This window comes from Epinephelus fuscoguttatus, linkage group LG19, assembly GCF_011397635.1.
Source record: "Epinephelus fuscoguttatus linkage group LG19, E.fuscoguttatus.final_Chr_v1".
NCBI lineage: Eukaryota > Metazoa > Chordata > Actinopteri > Perciformes > Serranidae > Epinephelus > Epinephelus fuscoguttatus.
Genome location: NC_064770.1, coordinates 36685374 through 36711257, shown reverse-complemented (window position 1 = coordinate 36711257; position 25884 = coordinate 36685374). Strand labels below are relative to the sequence as shown.

The 25884-nt window shown below is 41.4% G+C and overlaps 3 protein-coding genes across 6 annotated transcripts in view; 1 reads left to right on the top strand and 2 right to left on the bottom strand.

Moving 5' to 3' along the window:
* The window catches only part of kri1 (KRI1 homolog), a 602835-nt gene that overhangs the window by 213314 nt on the left and 363637 nt on the right, over positions 1–25884 (bottom strand). The window lies entirely within an intron of this gene.
* Positions 1–25884, top strand: part of LOC125879065 (phosphoinositide 3-kinase regulatory subunit 5-like) — a 135779-nt gene that overhangs the window by 70090 nt on the left and 39805 nt on the right. The window lies entirely within an intron of this gene.
* Positions 1–25884, bottom strand: part of ntn1b (netrin 1b) — a 75096-nt gene that overhangs the window by 26533 nt on the left and 22679 nt on the right. For all 3 annotated transcript variants that reach the window (XM_049560730.1, XM_049560728.1, XM_049560729.1), the window contains exon 3: positions 6806–6994. In XM_049560730.1, coding sequence (XP_049416687.1) covers positions 6806–6994 — 189 coding nt within the window. The remainder of the gene's footprint in view (positions 1–6805; positions 6995–25884) is intronic.

Genomic DNA, 25884 nt, shown 5'->3' with positions numbered 1-25884 from the left:
GAGGAGTGGGGGGTAAAGGAATGGGAAATGAAAGCAGACTTCCTCCTGGCTGTGCTGGCGCAGCGCTGTATTTCCTGTCCAACAACAGCAGAGTGGGATGGTTGGCTGATTTGAACAATAAATATGGTGCTTTCTAAGTGATGTCACATCGCCTCGTATTTGTCACCTGAGGAGAAAAGCAGCAATCAGGCTGTTTAGGTTTGATCCCAGAGCAGCGAGCTGCGTATATGAAGAGTGAGGGGGGCTTTAAGTCTTCAGGTTACTGATCCAGCTGTTTGGAAAGACTTTGCAGAGATCTATGGATGCTGCTACATCGATTCATTAGGCAAAGTGAGAACCTCTGTTAACCTGCTCCCAGCTCCGTCCCCCTGAACCAACTCCTCCCCAAATATAGCTTGTGAAAATGTTTAGACTGGCAGAGTGAAACAATGCTGCAAAGAGCCATTTGTCATTTTTTAGCTTAGTGCAGACGATCTATCAAGCTTGTGTTCAGCACAGCACAGCCACATGCAGTAAATCGATCCCAGCGCTCCGTTTGAGAGCGATACAAGCTGTGAAATTGCTTCTGAAGGCCCCGTTACTCTTTGGAGCTGAAACTGTGACTTCAAGTTTTGGCATCAAAAATAAAATTTGGCATTTAAAAAGGAAACATTAGCACTGAAAGAGCGTCCACTGAAAAATAAAACAGAAATTAAAAATGTATTTTGATGTTTTTCATTGACAGTCTTCTGATTGTTTCTTCATGTCAGACTTCAGAGTGGACTGTGGGTTCACAACAGTACTGGTTCCTCTTTAGTATGCAGATTATATGTAAATCACACCCGCACACCCCTCCTCTCCACTACAACACAGTGAAAGGAATTGAAACTTAAAATAAGAAAAGAGTGACAAAAAACCCGACACTGACAAAATCTGAAGATTGTCATTAACCTCCTGCGACCCTGCAACCTCATATGAGGACGTTACATTTTTGGATTGCTGCACTCCACATGCAGGTTAATTGGTGACTCAGGGTGAGCCCCGCTTCTTGCCCTATGTCATAGGACACTTCTAGCTTGGATTATGGAGCAAGGAAAATTCCTGCATGTTCAGACAGTGAAATGAACAGTTTTAGACTGAAACAGTGACTCCTAACCCATAAAGTTAGAAAAGATTGAGCAAAGGTCACATTGAAATTTTATTTTTGCACAACAATGTTCAGGTGTTGAAATAATTAGTTTTATACTTTATTAAACACGTGTGACTGTTAAAAATAAACCCATTGTTCCCTTATGAGGAAATATTTATTGCTACTCAAAGATGATGCTTATTTTTTTACACTTATCAGGTCCGTCTCATCCCAGATAGCTGGGAGAAATTAAAAATGCATACCAAACAAAAGCTCAGGTCTCAGGATGTTAGAAATACACAAGGATGCAAAAAATAAAATATTTTTAAAGCCTGTGTTTTATTTTTCGGTGAAGCTTTTTTCGGTGCCAGTGTTTCCTTTATAATGCCAAATTTTATTTCCAAAACCTACTGTCAGTGTTCTTGCTCCGTACTGCTCGTGCCTTTTCTTTCATTTCATGCGAGCTGAGTCAGAGTGAATTAAGAGGGGAGGGCTGCTGTGGCATGCAGTAGGAAATATCATGTTGCTCTTCTTGTGTTTAAATAGCCAGTGGTGTACCAAGGATGGAGGCACCGCAGGATAGGCATCCTGTCACCGACCAATCATAGCTCAGTGGTAGATGTTGCTCAAGACCGCAATGTGTGCATCTGCCCAGAGGCTCTCATTTTTCATTAGTATGTGGTGAGTAACTGTGATGTAAATGTACAGCGGCATCCAATATTGTTTAAAAGCAGCAGGCAGAAGTGCTGCCATAAAATCTGTAACGCTTTAAAAGGTTTGAGAGATTTTTTTATCCCATAAAAAACAGACTTTCCCTCCAATAACAGCACATTAACAGCGAGGGCTGCCAGCGTTTGGAGGCAAACGTTCTGTCATATACTCGGAAAACATGCGAAAATACTGTAAAGATACATTCGTATGGGAACTCCCACAAAACCTGCACATGCATTCACGCTGTGGGGGAAAACAGACCATTTGCTATCAGGCTGAAAAGTTGCTGCTTAAAGTTATTAATGTCAACAACTTCTTTTCTTTTTTTTTTTTAAAGATAGTTTTTTGGGGGCTTTCTGATAGGGTTGCAATGGTATGACATTGCAACACATTCTCACTCCGACCTCGTCACATATTGACATTTGGTCATGGACTTTTCACATCCACATACGACGTGCAAGGTACCCTGGGTGTTTGTTTTTGATGTTCTGGGACGTGGTCTCAACTTCAGCCTGTTACATGCATTGTCTTCTTTCAAAATACACTTCTGTTTTCGCAGGGAATGTACAGTTTACATACTGTCTCTTTCAAAATAAAAGCACTACGTCAGTACAACACTGTAAATTGATGTTTTTTTCCTTCAGCAACAAACACACATGGTTGGGTTTAGGATAAAAGAACAGGCTTTGTCATTAGAAAGTCGGTGTTTGTTGGACCCACCCATCACCCCTCCTGCCTGCCCTATTCGGACTTTCACCGCCTTAACTTTCGTCCTTGTACCACCGCATTTCCCTCTGACGCCGCCGAGCACCTTTAAACTATAACGGCAACCAACAGCGTATCGTGCCGATGTTAAAGGAATTTTTTTGTTGGTTTCTGACGCCGCAAGTCACTGCCCAAGTGCTGGATTTGGATGATTTCAGAGTGAGACCAGGCTCGACATTTCCACTGTACAATAAGTGCCTCAGAAAATATTGAGGTTTCATTGTATTACAAAATGCTATTATCAGTCAAAACGACCCTTGAAGGAATGAAAACAGAAGGGTTATTTTTGATTAAACCTTTTTTTTAGTATAATACAAACTTTTCTTTTTTTTTTAATGGAGGTTTGAAGAAAAAGTTTGGCCTTTGAAAATAACTACAATAGGAGAGATTCTGCATCATCAAATGCACATGGTATAAAATGGTCACCTTTCATATCATGGTATACCTTTGCCACCCTTCCATCTGGCCTTCATTTGACAGGACAATAGTAGCGAGGGGATGACGCGCAGCAAAGGGCTGCAGGTCAGAATCAAACCTATGGTAAAGATGCAGCCTTTGTACATGGGGTGCCTGCTCTACCAGGTGAGCTACTCAGCGAGCCCGGTCTCACTACGAAGTCATGGAAATCAAGCGCTTGGGCAGTGACTTGCAGCGTCAGAAATCAACGTTTCCTTTAACATTAGTATGATATGCGGCCAGTTGCCGTTATACTTTAACAGCACCCGGCGGCATGAGGGTGAAGTGCGTTGAAAGTGTTCGCGTCCTGTAAAATCCTGTTCTATTTTTCCTAAACCCAACCATGTGTGTTTGTTGTTGAAGGAAAAAAAAAGTCAATTTGCAGTGTTGTACCGACGTGGTACTTTAATTTTGAAAGAGACTGTATGTTAACGTTAAATTTCCTGTGAAAACAGAAATGTATTTTGAAAGAAGACAATGCATGTAACAGGCTAAAGTTGACACAGTGTCCCAGAACGTCAACAACCAACACACCCAGGGTACCTTGCACGTCGTATGTGGACGTGGAAAGTCCATGACCAAACGTGGACATGTGACGAAGTCAGAGTGAGAATGTGTTGGCTCGCCACCTCCACACAGCTTATTTATTTTTAAATTGGTCCGGCCAGGCTGTTATGTAAACACTCAGGGCATGTTCAAACCGTCAATTTACGTCCACTAAAGTTATCTGTTTTTTGCCACTGACAGGCTCAGAATAACATAAATGTCTGACAACATTATGGAAAGGATCCCAACAGAGATAGACCTTTTTGTTAAAGAGTAAGATCCTTTTTGTTTAACTAGAAACAGCCCCAAAATCACCATCACCAATCCCACCAGACTCCATTTAAATAATCAGCAGTTTTAGCGTTGTAAATCACACTACATTCAAAGTCGACAGAAACAAAAGAAGACTTACAGAAACCATCCTGGTTCATCTTTCCACAGTTACAGTAATCACCAACTCTGGTTTGGTTGACATAAACCCTTAATTCACCCAGTTAAATGTCAAAATATGTTGGCTCTATACTGGCTAAAATAACTGTTACTGGAGTCTGGTGGGAATGACACTGGCAATTTTGGGGCTATTTCTGATTAAACAAGAAAAAGCTGTGAGCTTCCAAGGACCTGTAGTTCTTGCAGTTGCAAATCCCAGCATGATAATGCTTCAGCACATCATCAAAACATAGGCTAATGGCGCTGAGTAACATTCATGCTGCTTTACTGTCTTGAAAGGTGCATGGAAACATGACATTATTACTTCATAGTGTTCATGGCTGTAGGGTACTGATATTATGATACGTTCAATTAATAATATCTGTCGTAAATGTGTCTCTCATGTGAGTTTAAAAACGCCCTTTCCCAGCATGTACAGGCTCAAAGAACGGACCATATTCCCCCTCACTGTCTACGCCCCTTAAATATGACTAGACTGACTGTACCTACGTTCAGGGATATTTTCCGCTGAGTGTCTGGCCTGAGTGACTGAGTGACAGCAGTTTGTTTGCTCAGCGCCTCAGAGCATGTCTTTACTCCCCGAGGTGCTGCGAGACAGAAGGAGCTCAGCTTTTGTCTCACCACACATTAATCCTCGGCCGCTCGGTCTCAAACCTGACGTATGTGCTCACACCTGTGTGTGTGTTGTCTTCTTTGTGCCTGTGCAGTTGCAGTGTGTTCTGAGTATGAATAGAGGAGAGAGACGATTAGCGAGTTGTTTCCACTGCTCCGTTCGGTGGATCTGCTCACACCTCTGTTCTGTTTGTTATGTTTGTCTTGTCAGGGATCCACGGACGACCCCGAATAGTTTGGGAGCTGCACGGGTCAGTTCACTGACACCAGGACAGGTGGGCACTTTTCTCCACAACTTTTTAAAGAATTCCTTTAATACCTGAAGTGTGAAACAGGCAGAGGAAGAGACGTGCACAGATTCTTTACTACATTTTCCAATGTTTTTGTGTCTAAGTGATCAATGAGATCAACAATTTACAAATAGTTTCAGTATTGAGTGAGAGCACTGCAGCCGACAGCCTTGAAAAGGCTGCAGTGTAGCCCACTTGGGGCATGTACATAGCGCCGTCTTCTGTTCCTCTTTTAGAGAAAAAGCCAAGTCTAACTCGTTCATTGTAGCGGCCAAAACCATTTCAAACAACTGGTGTTCATCCGTAGCCATCTTGCAATGTTTACTGACTGATTCTGGACTTCGTCGTCGCAGCGCTGTCGTCATCTGTTTAGCTCGCCTCTGGCCCGCCTATATCAGATACACTGATGTGATTGGTGCAGCTCGGCTCCAAGGGCATGGGTAATGAGCATCATTACTGATTGCCAGAGTGACTCGCTGAGCAAATTCAAATTGTGCTCTCACGAGAACTCTGGATTTCCAGGGTAGCATATACACACCGTCACTTTATGTCCAATAAAAGTGCTTTTTTTTTGCCGCTGACAGGCTCAGATCATCATTCCAAGTGTGTTGGAATGTTTTTGCCATCCCAGCATCGAGCGCCGCCAGTGAAAGAGACGTCTCCTTCACTGGATTTTTAATTCAAGAACGGAGAACCCAGCTTAATGTGAGTGACAATAGCCTGTGTGTGTTTAATTATCGGTGCAGGTTGGGTGGCAGGACTTTTGTTAACGGATGCGGCTTTGACACAGGTTGTCAAAAATGGACCCATGCAGGACCAGTGTTAATTTCGTTGACAAAAACTATAGCGATGATGATGGTCATCAACAACTTTTTTCCCATGACAAAAACAAGACAAACTAAAACTAAAATTAGATCTTGATAATAAAAACTAAGACAAAATCTATGCTTCATTTTCGTTGATGAGACGAGACGAAAATCCGTGCTTGTTATCTTAAAATGCTGCGTGAGCAACAGGCTGGTAAATAGTCTGCACCAGGCTGTTTCAGTAGCCAGCAGAAACAGTCTCACTGGAGCAGCGTCAGCTGTTGGTGCGAGTTGTGAGCTGTAATTCAGCAGGAAGTAATCAGCCATGTGTGTCTGACTGTGGATGGTAGAGCTGCTGAATGGATTTGTGGAGTTTGTTAGTTGCAGTGGTGGCTGTTAGCAGCTAGCTCTGCTCGCAGCCTGCGGCCGCCGGACTTCACAGCTTCACCCCGCAGGACTTTTCAGGTGGAACGTTAACTTGTAATGTTACTCAATGCATGAGTTGAAGACGTGAATCCATCAGCACACCTTAAATTTCACTGTCACAACTGTGACCATCACTTTAGTTTTTATATGACACACACTTTTAGTAATGAGTGGATCTTCAAGTGTTTATATATATTTATTTCGGCCGGGTTATGTGAACTGCATATATTTTAATCCTCACTCTGAGAAGAGAAAAAAAAGCGTCACAGAGCGTCGTTCCTGTGGGCTCCAGCAACACTAAACCCCTGAGCTTGCCTGAGAAGGACTAAACGCACAAAGCTGCTATTTTTAAATATCCCATGGAGAGAGACTCTCACTGCAGCCTGTTCTGTTTTGTTGTGAAAATGTGGGCGTGCAGCCTCGTTCTGTGGACGATAAACCAGGTGCAGACTGATAAAGGAGGAAATACAGTGAGTGCTGGACGGAGCAGTGAGTGACAACAACCCCGCCCACATTTAAGAGGACTGTCTGTGCTGGAAACACTAGGGTCTAGGTACCATGTCTGAAGGGTTACTGCTGGTTCCAAAGGTGCTGTACTGAGAGTGTTTGACTTTTAACACATTGCCTCCTGTTACCTTTGCAAGCCCTCCGGTGGGAGATGGACTTGGTCATGTCCCTGTAGTATCCCTCCTTGCAGTAATGGCAGTGGCGTCCCGCCGTGTTGTGACGACAGTTGAGACAGACGCCGCCGCTCCTCCGTCCTGACAGCTTGTACAGCTCCATGTTGAAACGACAGCGGCGGGCGTGCAGGTTGCAGTGGCAGGCTGTGGAGAGACAGAGAGAAAGAAATTCAGCCGTGACATTTTGCAGATCAGCTCGTCGTAATGCCTTTAAGTGAAATAATACGTCCACCACTCAGATTTAAACAGTCCCATGTGGCAGAGCATGAAAACCATGTAACTCCAGTTGTGCAGATTTTCATGTTTTCACTCCAGTTGCGTGGTTACATCGTCCCCTGTCAGTTGAGAAACTCCAAACTCGTGAAACCAAATGCAGTGTCATCAGGCCAAAAAAACACTGGTGTTGTTCTAAGCTCCTGAAAAGCTGACATTTTGGAAACATGAGCTTGTTATCTGACAGCGATGAACTCAGCTCAGTGTCTACAGAGCTTCTAATTTGCACTGCAGAGATCCTGAGAAAATGCATTTGCTCAACAGACACGACAAAGTCTCAATCTTCTGGTATGAGTTTGTCATTTTGAGAAACAGGTTATTGGAACAGATGGTGTGGCTCGGCCTGCACTGGTCTGGCCTCAGAATAATGGAGCCTCTAAAAGAAACGTCCTGAGCTCGCTTGGCCACCTGCTTGTGAATTTAACCTCTGAACCCCTGTGATGTCAGGCAAGAAAACTTTCTTCCGCTCTCCCACACATCTGAGAGGCTGCTGATTTATTGTCATTGCTATTTTCACTCGTTAATATTGACCCCAAAGTTCTTATTTCTCACGCACTGACGCACTGCCATGATTTCAGGCCTCCTTTATGGAACCCCAAAGCGGTCAACATTAGATAAATGAGACATAAATTAAATAACCACATGACTGAATTTTGTAAAATCTATAAATGTAACAGGGTCAGTTATACAGCAGGACGATGTGTAACAAAGTCAAATGTACATTAACATCAGCATTAAGTATTATAATTACTCAAAATTTGTTTCAGTTGTTATTTGACACGTGGAAGCAGGATTTATACTTGTGTGGCAGACCCTACACACGTAGTCTACGCCGTTGTGAGCATTTATACTTGTGCGGTGGTTCATTCAAAACACACATTAAACACACATTAAACATGGCTTAACAGAGACAGTTTCAAACACAAGTACACAAATCAGCTTCACTATAACTCGCAGCATTCACAGACAAACACCTGTCTTTATCTGGACACATTTTCCCCACAAATACAACATGCTAATGTTATTAGCACAAGCCTATGGCATTTTACATTGTATAAATTAGCCTAGTGGCTAGCGGAGATTTCCTCTGCTCATATGAAGCCAGGATAAATCACACACAAGACTTAAAATGCTATTTTTGTGGAGGCTTTATTGTCTTCACAATTTATTGTTTCTTATCTGTGAAATTAAAGCAAATAAAAGCTTTGTTTCCACTGAGAAAAATGGTTTCAGCTCACAGAGACAGACAGGAGGTCTGCAGCGTCGCTGCGACGTGTAGTCACATTTCTGGGGAGGTGCACGTCAGGTTACGGCGTAGGGTCTACGTCGACACAGAGCAAGTTTATTTTATTTTATTTTATTTTTGTGTCTCTTATTTGCTTCCATACATTTTGAAATAAAATTTAATTCCAATAAAAATTAAGTTTTAATGTCTTAAATTATGTCACAATTTACGGTTTAATTTATATGTTACATACAGTTCATTAATGTGATATTGGACACTGTAGGACTCTTCTGTCATCCTCTTGTTAGTGATGTTTTACCTTTTAGGTCACTTTTTTCCTTCATTAGGCTCAGGGCTTAGAGTCAGGCACGTAACATTCACATGAGCCGCCCTCACGGTCCCTCACATTTCGGTAATCTCTCCATCAATGCGCCAGTCTTAATGTTATTACAGAGAGATGCTGGAGATAAGACTGTCACATATGCTCCACGTTCATCAGTGGGCTGAATCACGTACAGACTAACTCACACCTGCCATCAGGGACCGGAGCTGGCAGGTGGTTGGGATTCAGAAACACTCCTTCTGAATGGGGGGTCCAGACGCACAGGCACACACACACACACACACACACACACACACACAGAGGTGTTTGGCAGCTGTCACAGGCTTATCTCCCACACCACCCTCCCCGGGGCTGATCCAACACACACTGCACTGAGCTTTGAAGAACACACACACACACACACACACACTCCCTCCTCCCTTTCCCTCTCACTCTTTACTGCTTTCTTATCCCAGATGTTATCTCCACTTAAGGGAAGTGTGAGGGGAAAATGCAGCGGGCCTTTTTTCATGAATAGGAAATGGATTGCTCTTAGTTTTGGGTGCTGAAGAAAGCCGATGCTGGTACTGTACTTTCATCTTCCAAAATATTCAGACACAGATGTGTTTATTGTAACACTGCAGCCGTCACTTCAAAGAACACAATTACTTTTTAAAAGACAAAACAGAGACAAAAAATCCAAAGCAGTCTATGCGTCATAATTTATATCTTGTGTTTTAATCCAGCACAAGCAAATCAGTAAAGTCTGTTAGTCTTTGGCGTAAATTGATCCGAGTGTGTCTCTGCTGAGACTCTCACAGATGTAAAAATGTACTTTTCTCACATGTGTGTGTGAGAGCGTCATGAGATTAATAAGCGCTATCTCCACAGCTGTCCCCAGGCCCTTCTAATGAGCGCTGTGCTATCTCATCCACACATCCTCGCTCTGCTCACACACTTGTTGTCCAGCAGGGACAACAGCTTGAGCGCTGATAAGCCGTGTTTAGAGCAACAGGCTCCAAATGCCCCTCGCAACATCTGTTGCACGTTTGCCAGATAACTGAAGTACATGTGCCATGGGAAGTTGAGGTAACAGGTAAAACTTTTTTGTTCTTCAATAGTTTGGGCTTCATATAAAGAAACAAACCTAATCGCCAGAATAAATTGGCATTGCACGTTTCTACAAATCATGGATACGAAACATTTGTATGTTATGTGCGGGATACTTTGAAGCTTTAATTTTTAACAACTCTGTGATGAACATTATGCAGGAAGTCATTATATTATGGCTTAAAATACTACAGTTTTAGCGGCACTATCCCAGCTGGAAAAACTGTGACGTCTCTGTAAAAAACAGCTGCTTGTAATGCAACACCTGACAGGAAATGCAGCAATGTTTAGTAAAAAAACAACCAATTTTCATGGTGCTATCCCCCCTGGAAAAATGATGATGGGTCACTAAAAAAACACCCACATTTTCAGGGTACAAACTGCTGGAAAAACAGCAGTGAGTCGCTAAAAAACAACCACATCTTGGGGCTAAAAAGCTGAAGGCAAAACAGTCACGGGTCGCCAAAAGATATTCACATTTTTGGGCTTAAACACCACTAAAAAAAAACAGGAACAGGTTCCTAAAAAAACACGTTTGAGGGCTAAAATACTGCTGGGAAACTAGCAACAAGTCGCTAAAAAACACCCACATTTTCGGGCTAAAAAGCTGATGGAGTCATAGGTTGCCAAAAAAACACCCATGTTTTTGTGCTAAAATGGCACACAAAAAAACATCCGGAGGTCGCTAAGAAATACACACATTTAAGGGCTAAAACCCTGCTTGAAAAAGAGCCACAAGTTGCTAAAAACACTCTCATTTTCAGGATAAAAAAACACTGGAAAACAGCAAGGAGTCACTAAAAAAACAACCACGTCTTGGGGGACTTAAACCCTGAACACCAGCCTCAGGTTGCTAAAAAACATGAATGTTTGGGGGCTAAAAAGCCGCAAGAAAATGTGCCATGGATCACTAAAAAAACACCTACATTTTAGAGATAAAAACCGCTGGAAAAGCACCAATGAGTCGCCAAAAAACACCCATGTTTTGGGGGCCATAAAAGCCGCTGGAAAACCTGCCATAAGTCATTAAAAAACACGTATGAGGTCTAAAAGTTGCAGTAAACACAGGAACAGGTCCCTGAAAAAACACCCTTATTTCGGGGCCTTAAGAGCTGCTGGAAACGCAGCAACGACTCACTAAACACAACTGAGTTTTGTTGTTGTGATAGTGGCGTAACCAAGCAGAAAACACAGCAACGTCTCGGTAAAAGTGTGCACCCCACATAGGCTGATCCTCCTGCAGCGTTTGGGTTCACTATGTCCACTGGAAAACCAGCAACAGGTCACTAAGAAAACCGTCACATCCAGAGGCTTCAGCAACAGAAAATCTAAGGAGACATATGTCACAGTAGTTGTTACGAAACAGCAACAAGTGCTTATGACCAAAATAAATTACAATACATATAATTTAGTCACGAATGTCTCAAATCTTAGTTTTCTAGTAAATCCCAAATATAAAGTGTGTTTTATAAAGGACAGTTTGCTGTAAATCAGCTGCTCACTGTGATTGTGCGCTGGACATCAGAGGAACAAGGTGTCTTTTCTGGGTCTGCTTTCATTTGGTTTCAAGGGCCCACTTAGAGCTATGCTATTCCAATCTATTTATGTTCAAGTGCCATCTATCAAGCTTAGTGAAGGAAGCGCTCGTGGTGGGTGTGCATATTGCATGGAAATTACGCATCCCACTGCTCGGCGGAGGCGGTTTTTCGCTCCGTCTGCAGAGGAGAGCGCACTTCAGAAACAATCAAACGTCTGTACATGATGATGTGTAATGAAATTTGGTTATGGATGGTTTGAAGAACTCAGCGCCGCGGCAGCAGCAGATGTTTACCAACGCTGTCAACAGGTGTCAGATGTTTAACCATACAGACTGAAGAATGCTCCACTCCTTCAGAGACGGAGAAAGATGGAATTCCTGCACAATTGTTGTTTATTCAGGACCAATTATTCTCTGGCTGCGTATAATCCTGAGCAGTCACTCACATCGTGAGCGCATGACGTGTGCCAGATCAAACAGAGTTCATCACCGCCTGTGATCTGAGGAAAAGACAACACTCGGCCCCTTAACAGATTACAGAGCCATATTTTCCTGACAACAGTTGGTTTAGTGGTTCAGAGACATGCACACATGCAGAAACTGTTCCTGTTGAGTTAGACAGCATCTTGTGTTTCTGTAAGGAGGGTACATCTCTCTCTCACACACACATGCTGTTGAAGCTACATTACATACACTTGATTCAAGGTCTCACTGCATATGGAGATTATGCAATGCTTGTATAACACCTGTATTAAATATGTGGGTGAAGTTGCAGGAGTGTCAGAAGAGTTCATTAATATCCATGAAGTGGCTGTGCGTTTTTTTATTTTGCTGTATTTAAAAAACAGTTCATGCTTCAAATTACAACTGACGTATTATGGTGTAGATATTTAGCAAATTCAGGAAACTGCTGTTCCGTGCTTTGTAGTGGGGGTGAGCAATATGGCTCTGAAATAATATCACAATATTTCAGAGTATTTTTGACGATATGACAAATAAGTAAAATAAAAAAATATATTAATAATTTAAGAACACAGAACTGCAACAAAATCAGTGACATAGTTTCACAGTTTGCTTCAAATCTTCAGTAAAAACTAAAATGATGTTTCATTTCTTTAGTTTGTGAACAACAACAGTAACTCAGAGTGAGATTCAGATTCTGTCACAATATTAATAGTTCAACAAATTACACATTTAAACAGCTCCCAAATACAAAATGTCCCCTGGGATCTATATATATATAAATCAACAGCTGATTTCCTTCTCTGTTTTATGCTCTGCCATTTCTCCTCTAACCATCAGGCTGTAACCTGTGACAGGCTGTAATGACACAGTCACATATATGGAGTTTATTCACGTAGGTTTGCATCACCAAAGGTTTGTGACAGAATCAGAGAGGAGAGGGAGAGACGCTGTGCTGCTGCCAGAGGAGCCGCTGAATGAGTTCCCTCTGAGCGCTAAGAGAAGGAAAGTTTATTCCACACTACTGAAGCTGCTCCTCTTTTTGGAATCACCAAGGAGTCGGGAATAATTTCGCTTTCAGCCATGCTTGTTGTTGCCGTGGGTAACAGTGTGACATCAATATGTCAACAGGCTGAAACATCGTGAGTATCACGATATTAAGTTTTCATATGATATTAAAAATTATACCGGTGTCATCGTGAAGGAGATGATATGGCACACCACTACTTTGTAGTGATTTATCACCAACCCAATCACGTGGTGATATTGTATTCATCTTTTATTTTATACATAATTCATTTTTTAGCGTTGTGGTCTCACAGCAAGAAGGTTCCTGGTTCAAACCCTGTGATGTGGGAGCCCTTCTGTGCGGAGTTTGCATGTTCTCCCTGTGTCAGCGTGGGTTTCCTCCAGGTGCTCCAGCTTCCTCCCACAGTCCAAAGACATGCAGGTTAATTGGTGACTCTAAATTGTCCGTAGGTGTGAATGTGAGTGTGAATGGTTGTCTGTCTCTATGTGTCAGCCCTGTGATAGTCTGGTGACCTGTCTCTGCAACCCCCAACAGGAAGTGGTAACATAAAATGAATGAATGAAATGAATCTTTGCAAAGACACATTTTAATACGACTTTTGGTACTAGAATAATAAAATCAGTTGCTTTGTCGGTCCGCCAGATGGTGCTGATGTTTTTTTTTATGTTCATCAAAACAAAGATGGAGGCACTGGAGAAATAAATTAGAAACGCACCGTCTGCATTTAACTCAAACATCTGGACTTATTTTGGATTTCTTAACACAGAAGGAGGACTTGGATATTACACATGCGATTTCCAGCAGTGTCATATGAGAATAAAATACTCCGGGAACACAAACATGAGGGCTCACCTCACACTCTAGCATCCAGAGATAGTGTTAGCTGCTGACGGCCAAGCTAACGCTAATCCCGCTCCCAGAAAAACCAACCAACACTGGACACACTTAGCTCGACAAAACTACCATCCAACTGTGAGAGAGCCAAGAATGGAACACCGTCCGTCACCTACTTCATGTGCAAAGACCTGCGTCCATACAGCGTTGTTGAAAACTTTGTGTTACATGCTAAAAACACTTCATCCCTTTCAATAACAGCAAGAATACTAATATACTTGGCTATATTTTGTTTGTTTGTCTTGTCTGTACTCCTGCTTCCATCTTCCTCAACATATGCATCACCTGCTCATAATTATTCAATAGGTTATTAAAAATACACTTTATTTATTTTCTTGTACTTACATATTTGTCCTGATATAAAACCCCTGCAGTACACACTCTGTACATACGAATTCATTAGACTGTAATTTGTGAGTTACCAAAAAAAAAAAGGAGAATAATAACGGAGCTTTGGTCGGTGAAGTCATGGAGAAATCTTTTGCTTGTATTCCTCGCTGATCAGGCAACGATTAAGTCAGTGATTATTATGTTTTATTCTCTGGAAGCAGCTCCTCTGTAGGATTATAAAGACATCACTGAGAGCCACTGATCACATCATATTCCATAAAAAAAGATGGCACAAATATATCATTATAATCCTGGAAGGCTGAGCGTAAATCATAAATGATTTCTGCTGTGAAGGTTTTAATAAATCGCTGTCATAAATAGAGTTTTATAGTAAAGTGGTATCAGCTGCCACGGCTATAAAAGGCCGCACTGAGACTCATCTTTATTGAAGCCAACGCTCCGACAAACAGGCGTTTCTGTCACACAGCATGCGTGGACTTTCTCTGATGAAGCGCGTTTGCCTCGGTAATGCACAAACATAAAAAGCGAGCGTTGCGATCCGTCACCCTCAGCTGCCTCCAGGCCGGCTTCCACCGAGAGCCACATTTCCCACAATAAATATTTCGATCACACATCACTGCAGCAGCTGTGATTTTGATGAGGGCGTGGACAACAACAAAGGACTTCTGCAACAAGCCCTCCAGATGATGAAGCCTTTTACAAGTTTCCGGACTGCTTTTCATGATTTCACTCAAGGCACCAAAAAAATAAAATAAAATGTAAACAGTGAAAGAAAAACAGTCGGAGCTGTCACGGGGAGATTTGTATCTCACACAGAACGGAGCAGGTTTACGCAATGACCTTTGAGGGCCGCTTCATCAATAGCAACCCCGTCACCTTGGTGTCATATAAACAAATACAGCATCGAAACATGCGAGCCAACATGAGAATGATTTAAAGACCCTCTTTGATCAAGTCTAACAGAGATGGCACAGCTAAGACAAACAACAGAGCTGGAACATGAGGAGTTAGTATATGTGACGTGGTTTTAATGAGACACAAATTAGAGGCAGGAGGACGTTTGAGAAATGAGAATACTGGGTTCAGTTTGCTGCACCTGCCTCTGTGCGGACGAAAGGAGCTGGTGCCAGAGCTTTTCAGGCTTTGTAGACGTCATTCTGTCATTGCATTTCAGATTTCCTCCGTTGTTCCTCTAAGACAACAAATGATGGTTCCTGTTTTTCCTGGCTGACGGTGAGCATGAAATTTAGTTGCTGCACTCTGGCCATTAGTTCACAGTTTGAGTTCATAGTTATTACTGAAGTCAGGAGCAGAGACATGACGGGAGCAGCTGTGTAGCTACAGGAATCAACTTTTACTCTACGGCCCATCGTACAGCTAACCAGTGGCAAGTAAATAACAAGTGAAGGTTAAAGCTAATCTACAGCTGCCTCAGGACCTGAGCACACAGGAAGTGTTTCAGCAGCTGGAGGCGGCTTTTTGTAATTGACTTTAATGAGAATGAAGCTTTTTGCTCTCGTTTTTTGCATTGTGACGTGCCTCACGTTTCTGCGCTCTAGGCGCCTGGTGTTTTTGCCGGAGCACTCTGAACTCCTCGAGTTGAGAAAACTTAAACTCAGAGTGGAAAAGTGCCCCACGTCATCTTTTTTCCCATTGTCCAATCGGATGATTTGAGAGGCGGGCCTTCTGTGGTGGTCACGACAACAAGTTTACAGTTGGTAAACAATGGAGGAGAAACTGGTGGTAGTGGTTGCTGGATACCCAGAGCTATACGGCCTGATGATAGACAGCAGGTTGTCAAACTGCCCCTGAGTCATCCTAAAATCTGCCTGTAAACGTCCATGATGGAGGAGAAGCTCCTGGACCAACTGGTGGTACTCCCCATGATCCAGCCTCTTTTTTAGGGTCTCATGTACCCACACAGATCTCTGTTTATCTGCTGACAGCCTCTCACCCTCAACCAGAGCTACAGACAGTACCCTCTGCCTCAACATGGCAGCAACTACATACTGTTTACCGTGTGTAAAAAATGGTAGACTCACTACACGGTAACGTAGTGTAAGGACAATAAAAGCTGCCGCAAACATTTTTTTACTAGTTGCATTCAATTAAGAAAAAAGACAGTGCAGTGTGCTTCATATTTGGCAACCTGCAAAATGTTTTCTCTTTGATCTGGGCCTTAAGATGCAGTTCCTTTAATGGCCACTAGATGGGGGCTTCCCAAAACAACCCAGACTCTGTTGTCTAGAAGAGCCCCCAACTTTTTTGCTGAAAGACAAAGTTAAGAATCTTTCCACAAGACGTTTGGACTTCAAGAGACAAACAATGCGTGTGTCAAGTGTTACTGATGTACCGTTGGTGATTTCAGACATCTGTTCCTTTACAATATTGGACATTTGGAGGAAGTGCCTCGTTTTCAAACTGTATGGTTTGACTAAAATGAACAATGACAGCAATATAGTCCACGATGAGCAGCGCTAAAATCAACCTGCGTAGTTGTCCCTCCATTGTGACATTAGAAAGTGTCACATTTATCTTGCAAGTGTACTCTTCTTCAACGTTTGCTTTACTTCCTGGATTTTTCCCACATGGAAATTCTGACCAATCAAGAGCAGCTTTCTCACACAAGGCATTTGATCTGGTCCTCTTGTAAATGCTGCCGTGAGAACACCAACCAACTCTAGGCAATTATACAACTTTGGAACAACATGAGTCCCTGATTCAGACCACAGGAGACCACTCTAGGGCTGACAGCAGGCTGTCTTTCATGCAGCAGCGTACAGGGATAGGTACTGAAACCTGGTACTAAGTGAGCCCTGGGGCTAAATTATCAAAGACCGTAGTATTGATGAGCTCCAATGTTATTGGTAGTTGACAGCAACTATGCTTGTTACTATAAGTGCGAGTAAAAAGCCAAAACTTTATCAATACCTGTGCTTAGCAAGCATAAACATGTCAACAGGTGACACTTGTATGGTAGCTTTGGCCACCAGTTAATGAATGTGTATGTGAATAGTGATCTAGACAAGAAAGGCACTATAAAAAGTCAGTTTACCATTTACTACTCTGGCTAGTTTCGCGTTGGCTTGAGTCCGGAGATTAAGGAAGCATGAAGGCGATATCATTTTGTCAACCTGCTCCTGTTTGCCTTTTTTGGCTAGCAACAACTGACCAGATGCAGCGAGCGTTAACCGCAAACTTTAAGGCTCCAAAACATCCTCTCAGAAGCCTTTACGTGACATGATTTCAGTTTCTTTTTCCAACAGGAACCATTATCAGTGTCAGCTTCAGAAGTGATATCAAGGCCAAAGGCTAACAGAGCAGTTTAGCTGCATCTGTCTGGCTGTATCAAGATAGATGCTATCAATCTAATGATGCCATCATGGCCAATTTGGCAGCGACACCTCTGTTCCCTGTGGGGAATTGTGTCCGCTCTGCTACCATAACAGCACACAGAGAAACATAATGAGCCATCACTCAGCTCACCTTTCACCTCTGAGGAGCTGCCAAACCACAAGAGAGTGCACTTTGTGCCCCGAGACCAGATAAGAGATGAAAAGGTAAAAGCTGAGCTAATGAATTGAGTTATCCCGAGATGAAAGGCTATCTCGAGCCATCTCCGTCTTCTACTTCACCCAGGTCTGAGCACGTTCCTGCATCTGATCGTCACTGTGTGTGTGTGTGTGTCCAGGTTTAGCCTGAGTGTGGGTATAAACTGATCTTATTGTTTCAGCCATGTGTCAGATGCTACAAGCCAGAGGTTATTATTTTATCATCATTTAGCTGAAACCAAAAACATTACATCTACACATAAGAACACAGATTCCACCATATATGATTTAATCTCCTGTGTCCTGGACGTCAGAGGATATACACACAGTGTTTGAGGAGACCTCTGAGTTCAAGTCCCCGCGTTGGGTCCTTGAGAAGGACAATAAATACCTGTAGATAAGTTTGACCTCTGACCTCACAGGAATTTCCCTGCATGCATATTAAGAGTAATCACCACCTTAGTCACTCAGTTCAGTTTATTCCAAAGAAAAAAAGTCTAATTTGTCATAGCTTTGGTGGGAAACGTCCTTTAACACGTTCAGATCCTAGGATGTCGAGATCTATCTCGGGGGTTTTGAACATACATAATATAAATGCAAAGTGTTTCAAAGCATCACTTTATTTATTAATATTGGGAATGGGCATTTTGAGAAATTTCCGTATCCGAGTTCTCGCACAGGTAGGAGGCTGGCACCGGAGCCAACCATCAAAGAGAGCAACTTTAAAACAAAACACAGGGTGCAGCGCTGCGGCAACAGAAATGCTGTATCAACACCTCAGCAAAATTGTAGGTAGGGGTCAGGGTTAGTCTGCCTCTCTGTGCTGCTCAGACTGTAGAGATCAGCTGTGATACACAAGTTAAGCTTTACATAGTTTGCACTGCAGATTTACTTTGTTTATTTTGCCGAAGTTCTTTCAAATGTTACTTTAATGGCTGGTCACCACTCTGCCTGTAACATTAGATCAAGTGATGCCTTACTGAAAACAAATGTTATCTGCAGCTGCACAGATCTGTCGTTTTTACTGTATAGACCTGTGCATCTTTTTATAGATAGCAGTTACATCACTGCGTCCCTTTCAGAAAAATGTCAACTTTAAATATAGATTAGGATCAATTTATACTAAAGTATATTCTGTTGGGTTTTTTTTTACAAAGCAAAATAAAGTGATAACTCTAACAGGGGTCGGCAACTTTCCCTCAGAAGAGCCATTTTTGACCAAAATAATGATAAAAAAATAATAAATCTGTATGGAGCAGCAAAACATTTGAGCTTTATATGAAGGTAACACACCTATTAAGTCTCAATTAGCCTGTCAACATTATTTATAATTCTAAATAAGCATTCATTCATATGTTTTACCACGAGGTGCAGTGGACTCTTTTTGATTATTGGTACTTTAACATTGCAGCTTTGGTGGTAAATGCAAACAAACCTGTTCACACCTTATTAAATACTTTATTTTACTCTGAGACATATCCTTTTTTTTTGGATCTGGAATCTAAAGTTAGTCTGGCTAGGGAGTCTCAGGACTACATACTGCTGTTGAGTTTGGCAAAATGGAGAGGAAACGGTGCGAGACCACGGATTTATGACACACATTTTAGTTGATGAAAGGTTAAAACGTTTTTCTAGTTTGGTGTACAGGCTACACATGTTTACAGTTGGAGAATGTAAATACTTATTTAGGTTTACAAAGATGAAAATTAAAATGTTAAATAAAGTTATTCTTTGACATAATCTTTTTTTTTTTTTGTCAAAGCCACAGGGAGCCAGTGCAGAGGGGCAAAAGAGCCGCATGTGGCTCTGAAGCCGCAGGTTGCCGACCGCTAATCTGTATATCGAATACATACTGACGTCTAAACAAGTACTCGAGTATTAACGTGCCAGTGCCCATCCTTAATTGATATATGTTAACCATTAAAGGAAAAGAATTTGGGTTAAGACCATTTATTGTCATATTTACTATTAGGTGTTTTTTTGTGTTTAGATTCTCCGTCCACGGGAATCAGACACAGAAAACATAACACAGTAAAGAATTTTAATCAAAAAATAATTTTACTAATGAGCACTTTGAATTACTTTGTTTACGAGTTGTGCTCTACAAATAAACTTGCCTTGCCTCGCCTTGATTTATGAGTGCGTTTAGAGTAGAAATCCACCATTATAAGATTTTATTTGTGTGTGTTTGTAACACATTGGGTTCTGAACGTGGCATTACTGACGTTTCTGAGGCGTTTGCAGCTCCTGTGCATTATAATTTATTTCTCTGAGGATTAATGAGGTCGTCTTTATGTCACCAGCTCTAAATTAGCAGCAGATTATTCAGTTGTAACTGCTGATTAATGGTTTCATGTACAGTGTGTGTGTGTGTGTGTATCTGTGTGAATGTGTGTTTTCCACGTGACACTCTGTCCCTCGTCTCTCTGCAGACTGCCACCCTCAGTGTGGGAATAAGTCTCTCCCCTGACTTGCACGCCTCGTCTCGCCATGCAGCATGCGGTGATGTCATGGGAGGCGTTCCCTTTCTTTACGAGCGCAGCTCTGTGATCTCTGGTGGAGATCAATTAGCTGAGCAATCAGCCCGCCCCGTGCTTTTGTGTGAGTAACTGCTCGTAAACCGTTCGGTTGCCTGGCGAACGGGGAATGCACTGCCTCAACATAAACAGCCACCCAAGTCAGCCTGGCCGAGGCAGCGTGGCGGGCTGCTCCTCAGCGCGCTATACTGTATGTCATTAGGTAATGCAATGTGACATCAGCTCACGCAATGCGCCGTTAGCATTGTAACTTAAGATCAGTTGGTACAAATGTGTGTGGGTCACAGTAACGAGCTGTTTGTGGTGACGGAGAAGAACAGTAGTCCTCTCTAACAGGCTGTAATGATGAGGTTGATCTGCATCTACTGACTGTACACGATAAATACAACAAATTATAACATGTATCTGCCCTCAGTGTCACACTGTATGATTTTATATTAGGTGCATTTGCAGGCAGTATTGTGAAACCTGTCACATCCCCTCTGCAGTATGTAAACTGGGACTAATCTGAACCATGACCTGTTTTGCATACAAGAAAAAAGAGCTGACATTTTGTAGAAACAACATGTTGTAATTGTGCAATCAGTAATGACCGGAGTTATTCACTCTCCTCTCTAAACAGCCGCTGCTACGTGGTGCCAATGATAACACACCCTCTCTTATGAATAATAATGCATAATGGCCAGCATATCTCAGCCCATTTATCCTCTTGTTGCCGTGTTGGGAGCCGTCCAGGGGAGGCGGGAGTGGGCGTACTGCTGGTTCACTTTGCTGGAACGTATGCCGTGTAATTGCAACAATCTCGCCTGGGATCTTTGTTGCATGTCACCCGTTTTCTATCACCCGTTCGTCTTGTCTTTGTATACTCTAAACTTGCTAATTAAAGCGCCAATGATGTGGAAAAATGGGAAGAAATAGGAGCAAGTGGGACAAAGGGAAACACAAAGGAGAGGGGAAAAGAGGAGCGAGTATTTCAGTGTCGGCTACGAGCTCATTTAGGTTTGCCTCAGATGTCCAGGGCTGTTCTCAGGCCTGTCTTACACCTGATCCTCCCCGCATCAGCAGTGGTGTGTTTGAAGGTTCTGTTTGTAACTTTATACATGTATTAATCTTTTTTTTAATGCCATTGGATGAACAGGTTGTAATGTAACTCAAAAACTGAGACCTTCTTGGTTGCCTACAACAGCCTGTGGACTGACTTCTGTGTAAAGAACTTGGGCCAATTTTTTTGTGGAACATACAAAGGATGTGAAGTTATGAGTGTTCCTGGGTACCTTGCATCTCTTCAGCTCAGTGTGCAACAGAGGCTGACGTTAGCTAAGAACAGAGTCCACACATGCTGTTTCCGTTTTATCCTCCTGAGACCTAAACTTTTGTTTGGTTTGCATTTTTAATTTCTCCTAGCTATGTGGGATCAGTAGGACCCAGTAAGTATAAAAAACTAAACACTGCCAACAATAATGAAGTCCCAATGTCCTCAAATGCGTATTTCCCAGTTAAGAGCGTCTCAGCTAAAATTGCTAAAATTGTTGTTGCCTTATCAAACTACAAACATTATCCATCACAAATAAAGTTTCAACCATAAAATGTGATCAGGTTTTGGACCTTGTCCACTTTTGTGTCAGGATCGGCTGCAGACTGACTTGGCAGAGATGGCCGCCATCTTGTTTTTACATGGATTAGTGTATGGTGATCTTACTACCACTAGATGGCACAAGAAGTGTCCACGAACGAGGACAACAGGTCTGAGTTAAACAGAATGAAATATAAGGCCAAGTAAACCTAAAATGTGATGTCCTCATATGAGTACACAGGGTCTCAGGAGGATATACATTTTGCTGCAGCAGCCCGGCAGAGATGGACGTTCACTTAGCGCCCCGTAGCAACTCAAATAGCATAAGACCCAGTCTCAAAGGTCTTATCCTGGACTGCCCTGACCTGAGCAGCCTGGAGCATTTGTCACTCGGAGCGCCAATGTGCTCTAAAAGCGGAGTATGGTAATTGGAGAGCAGAGCTAAGAGTCGACTGTCACTCTACTCTGGGAGCTCTACATCTCCATGTCTGCATACCACCTATAATAATATAATCAAAATCTGGAGTATAGTACACTTTGTTCTGTTTGTGTTACATGTTGTAAATGGTCATGGAAATTTCATGATATGTCCTTTAAAAGTAACAGAAAAGTTGTGAAACTTTGTCCATGAAAATGTGTAGGAACCCTGCTTGTGTATTACGACAAATGATATTAATTAAGCCAAAAATAAATGATGCAACGGTACAAAGTGCTCTCTACTCACCAAGAGCAATGCGGGGTGGTCAATGAGCTATAAGGTTAGCCAGCTAGCTATAAAGCTACTTTAAATGGATCTGTAGTTGGTTGCTTTGTAGTGTCGGCTGTTAAAGTGATTCGCAAACGGAAAGCTCTTTAGTATCATAGAGCCAATGGTCCGAGTGAAATATAGGAGCATTACAGATAGTGATAGTGTGATTGTAATTTATTTTACAGCACTGTGTCGACATGATGACGCTCAGTCGTGGTCAGTCTCGTCACTGTCAACAGGATGCTGACTGCAGTTCACCTTACGTCCTCAGTGACAGGGGTCACTAAAAACAAGGATTTTCTAAAGGTTACATACAAAACTTTTTAACCTAACATTCAGCCAAACTGTGAATCAAGTGACTTTATCAAACGTGAGGTTTGTTTCCTGACTGGAGGAAAAAGGACTGGACTTAAAATGTCCAATTAAAACATAAAGCTGATGGATTGGTGGAGGAACATCCTGCTGTCGCTGGTTGGCAGGAGCTCGGGGCGTTGACTGGGGAATACTTCCTCTTTACTCTGTGTGTACGGTGTGTGTATGTGTGTGTGTGTGTGTGTGCGTAAACAGACATGCAAGTGCGTCAGCAGCTACACACGCCTGGTGTGACTGTTGTTAAAATATTCTCCTGAGTAATAATCTCATAAAAGCTTATTAATTTCTGATGTATCTGTGTGTTTGTGTTTGATGCCCTGTATATTTTCATTAATGGATGGGAGTGCTCCCACAGTGTAGGTGTGGAAACAGGCCGACTGGACCGCTGCTCCTTTCCTTCCTCAAGTTTATTTCCTCAAGTTTATGGGAGAGGTGATGAAAAGGTCCACGGTCATTAAGCTTGATAAGCAAAATCTGTTCTCTCTGTTTCTGAGGGAAGTTTGGACTGTGTGTAGGTAGGTGCTCTGTATTAATACAAACAGGTTTTAAAGGATTAATCTTCCTCTGTGATGCCAGATTAGTGACTTTCCCTTTAGATTTGGCAACTGATAAGACCCTTAGGTTATTTATATTTTAGTGGCTAATGACATATCAAGCAGTGTTTGGGGCAGCCCTTAACTTCACTCCTTAATGGGAGTCACCAGTATTTCTCAGACAGTGTTCACTAATGTGGTTCTCTGTGTTCAGTGGGTGGGACAGGACATCAGCATGTTTAGTCGACCAGTTGCCAGCCAGACTGAGATATAAATGTGCGTACCTAATGGTCACTGATCCCCAATGTTTTTGTTCTAAACACTAACTTTGCTACCTAACTTTGATTTTGTTGTGCCAAAAAAGACATAACTGTGAAAGTGATTTTATTCCAGTGCATGGTCACCTCTCTAATCATGACACTTAAGTTACAGAGTCTAGTCTGTCTAGTCCAATAAAGGCAAAAAGAAAACAGTCCTAAAAAAAAATAAAAAATGCTACTGCTAGTTACTGTCAGTTTAGTTTAACCTCTGTTTTTGCTGAACTTTTTTTTTTCTCGTTTTTTTTTGGCATAGTAGCTATACAATGCTTTTAGCTAACTATTTTAACGTGTTATAGTTTTAGCTAACTATTTCAAACCGTTCATACAATGCTTTTAGCTAACTATTTTAACGTGTTATATAATAGTTTTAGCTAACTATTTCAAACCCTTCATACAATGCTTTTAGCTAACTATTTTAACGTGTTATAGTTTTAGCTAACTATTTCAAACCGTTCATACAATGCTTTTAGCTAACTATTTTAACGTGTTATAGTTTTAGCTAACTATTTCAAACCGTTCATACAATGCTTTTAGCTAACTATTTTAACCTGTTATATAATAGTTTTAGCTAACTATTTCAAACCCTTCATACAATGATTTTAGCTAACTATTTTAACCTGTTACATAATAGTTTTAGCTAACTATTTCCAACCCTTCATACAATGCTTTTAACTAACTATTTTAACCTGTTATATAATAGTTTTAGCTAACTATTTTAACCTGTTATAGAATAGTTTTAGCTAACTATTTTAAAAGTTTAGCGGACACTTTTAGCTAATTATTTCAAACCCTTTATACAATGCTTTTAGCTAACCATTTTAACCTGTTATATAATAGTTTTAGCTAACTATTTCAAACCCTTCATACAATGATTTTAGCTAACTATTTTAACCTGTTATATAATAGTTTTAGCTAACTATTTCAAACCCTTCATACAATGATTTTAGCTAACTATTTTAACCTGTTACATAATAGTTTTAGCTAACTATTTCCAACCCTTCATATAATGCTTTTAACTAACCATTTTAACCACTTATACAATATTTTAAGCTATTTTAACCGTTTAGCTGATACTTTTAGATATGTATTTCCAACCCTACATATAACGGCTTTTAGCTAACTATTTTAACCTGTTATATAATAATTTTAGCTAACTACTTTAATAGTTTAGCGGACACTTTTAGATAACCATTTCAAACCCTTTATACAAAGCTTTTAGCTAACTATTTTAACCTGTTATATAATAGTTTTAGCTAACTATCTTAACCACTTATAAAATAGTTTTATAGCTAGCTATTTTAACCGTTTATCCAATACTTAAAGGATAACTTCGGTATTTTTCAACCTGGACCCTATTTCAATCATACAAAATACCAAAGTTGTCCTTTAAAGTTAATTATTTTAACCCTTTATACAATGCTTTTGCTAACCATTTTAACCACTCATACAATACTTTGAGCTTATTATTTTAACCCTTTATCCTATACTTTAGCTAACTATTGAAACCTGTTATACAATACTTTTGGCTTTCACCTCCTGGGCACTGCCAAGGTGCCCTTGAGCAAGGCACCGAACCCCCCAACCGCTCGGGGTGCCTCACCAAGGCAGCCCCCTCACTCTGACATCTCTCCACTTCGTGCATGTATAGGTCCTGTTTGTGCATGTGTGTGTCTTTCAGACCTGTGTGTAATTGACAAGCAAGAGTGAAAACATTGAATTTCCCCTCGGGGATTAATAAAGTAAATAAACTTAAACTAAAACTTAAACTGTTAAGACTTATTGCTGAGAAACTAGTTTCACAACCTCAGTGTTTAGGTGTTAAAGCTGACTCAATGTATGTAAGCTGCACTATACATTGTTCACATACACTCTAGGCTAAAAGTGCAGCTGGTTGTAGATCACTGTTTCAGATCATCTTCGAAATGCGCACTGTTTCTTCTTCTTAGCTATCCATTTCTTTACGTAAATTTTATTTATCCCTCCTAATAGGATATTCACATGCTGTTAGGCTACCTGAGAGACATTTCCTCTGCATTGTCATGGTCCTTAAAGTTTTCTATCACCTACACAAGTTTACTCACAACTTTATTTGGTGAAAAAGATTGTATGACAGATGTAGCATAACATTTGTAAGTAATGGCACCACAGTTTCTCTGTACCTGTTTTACCTTTTGAAGCAAATTGTCTAAATTACAG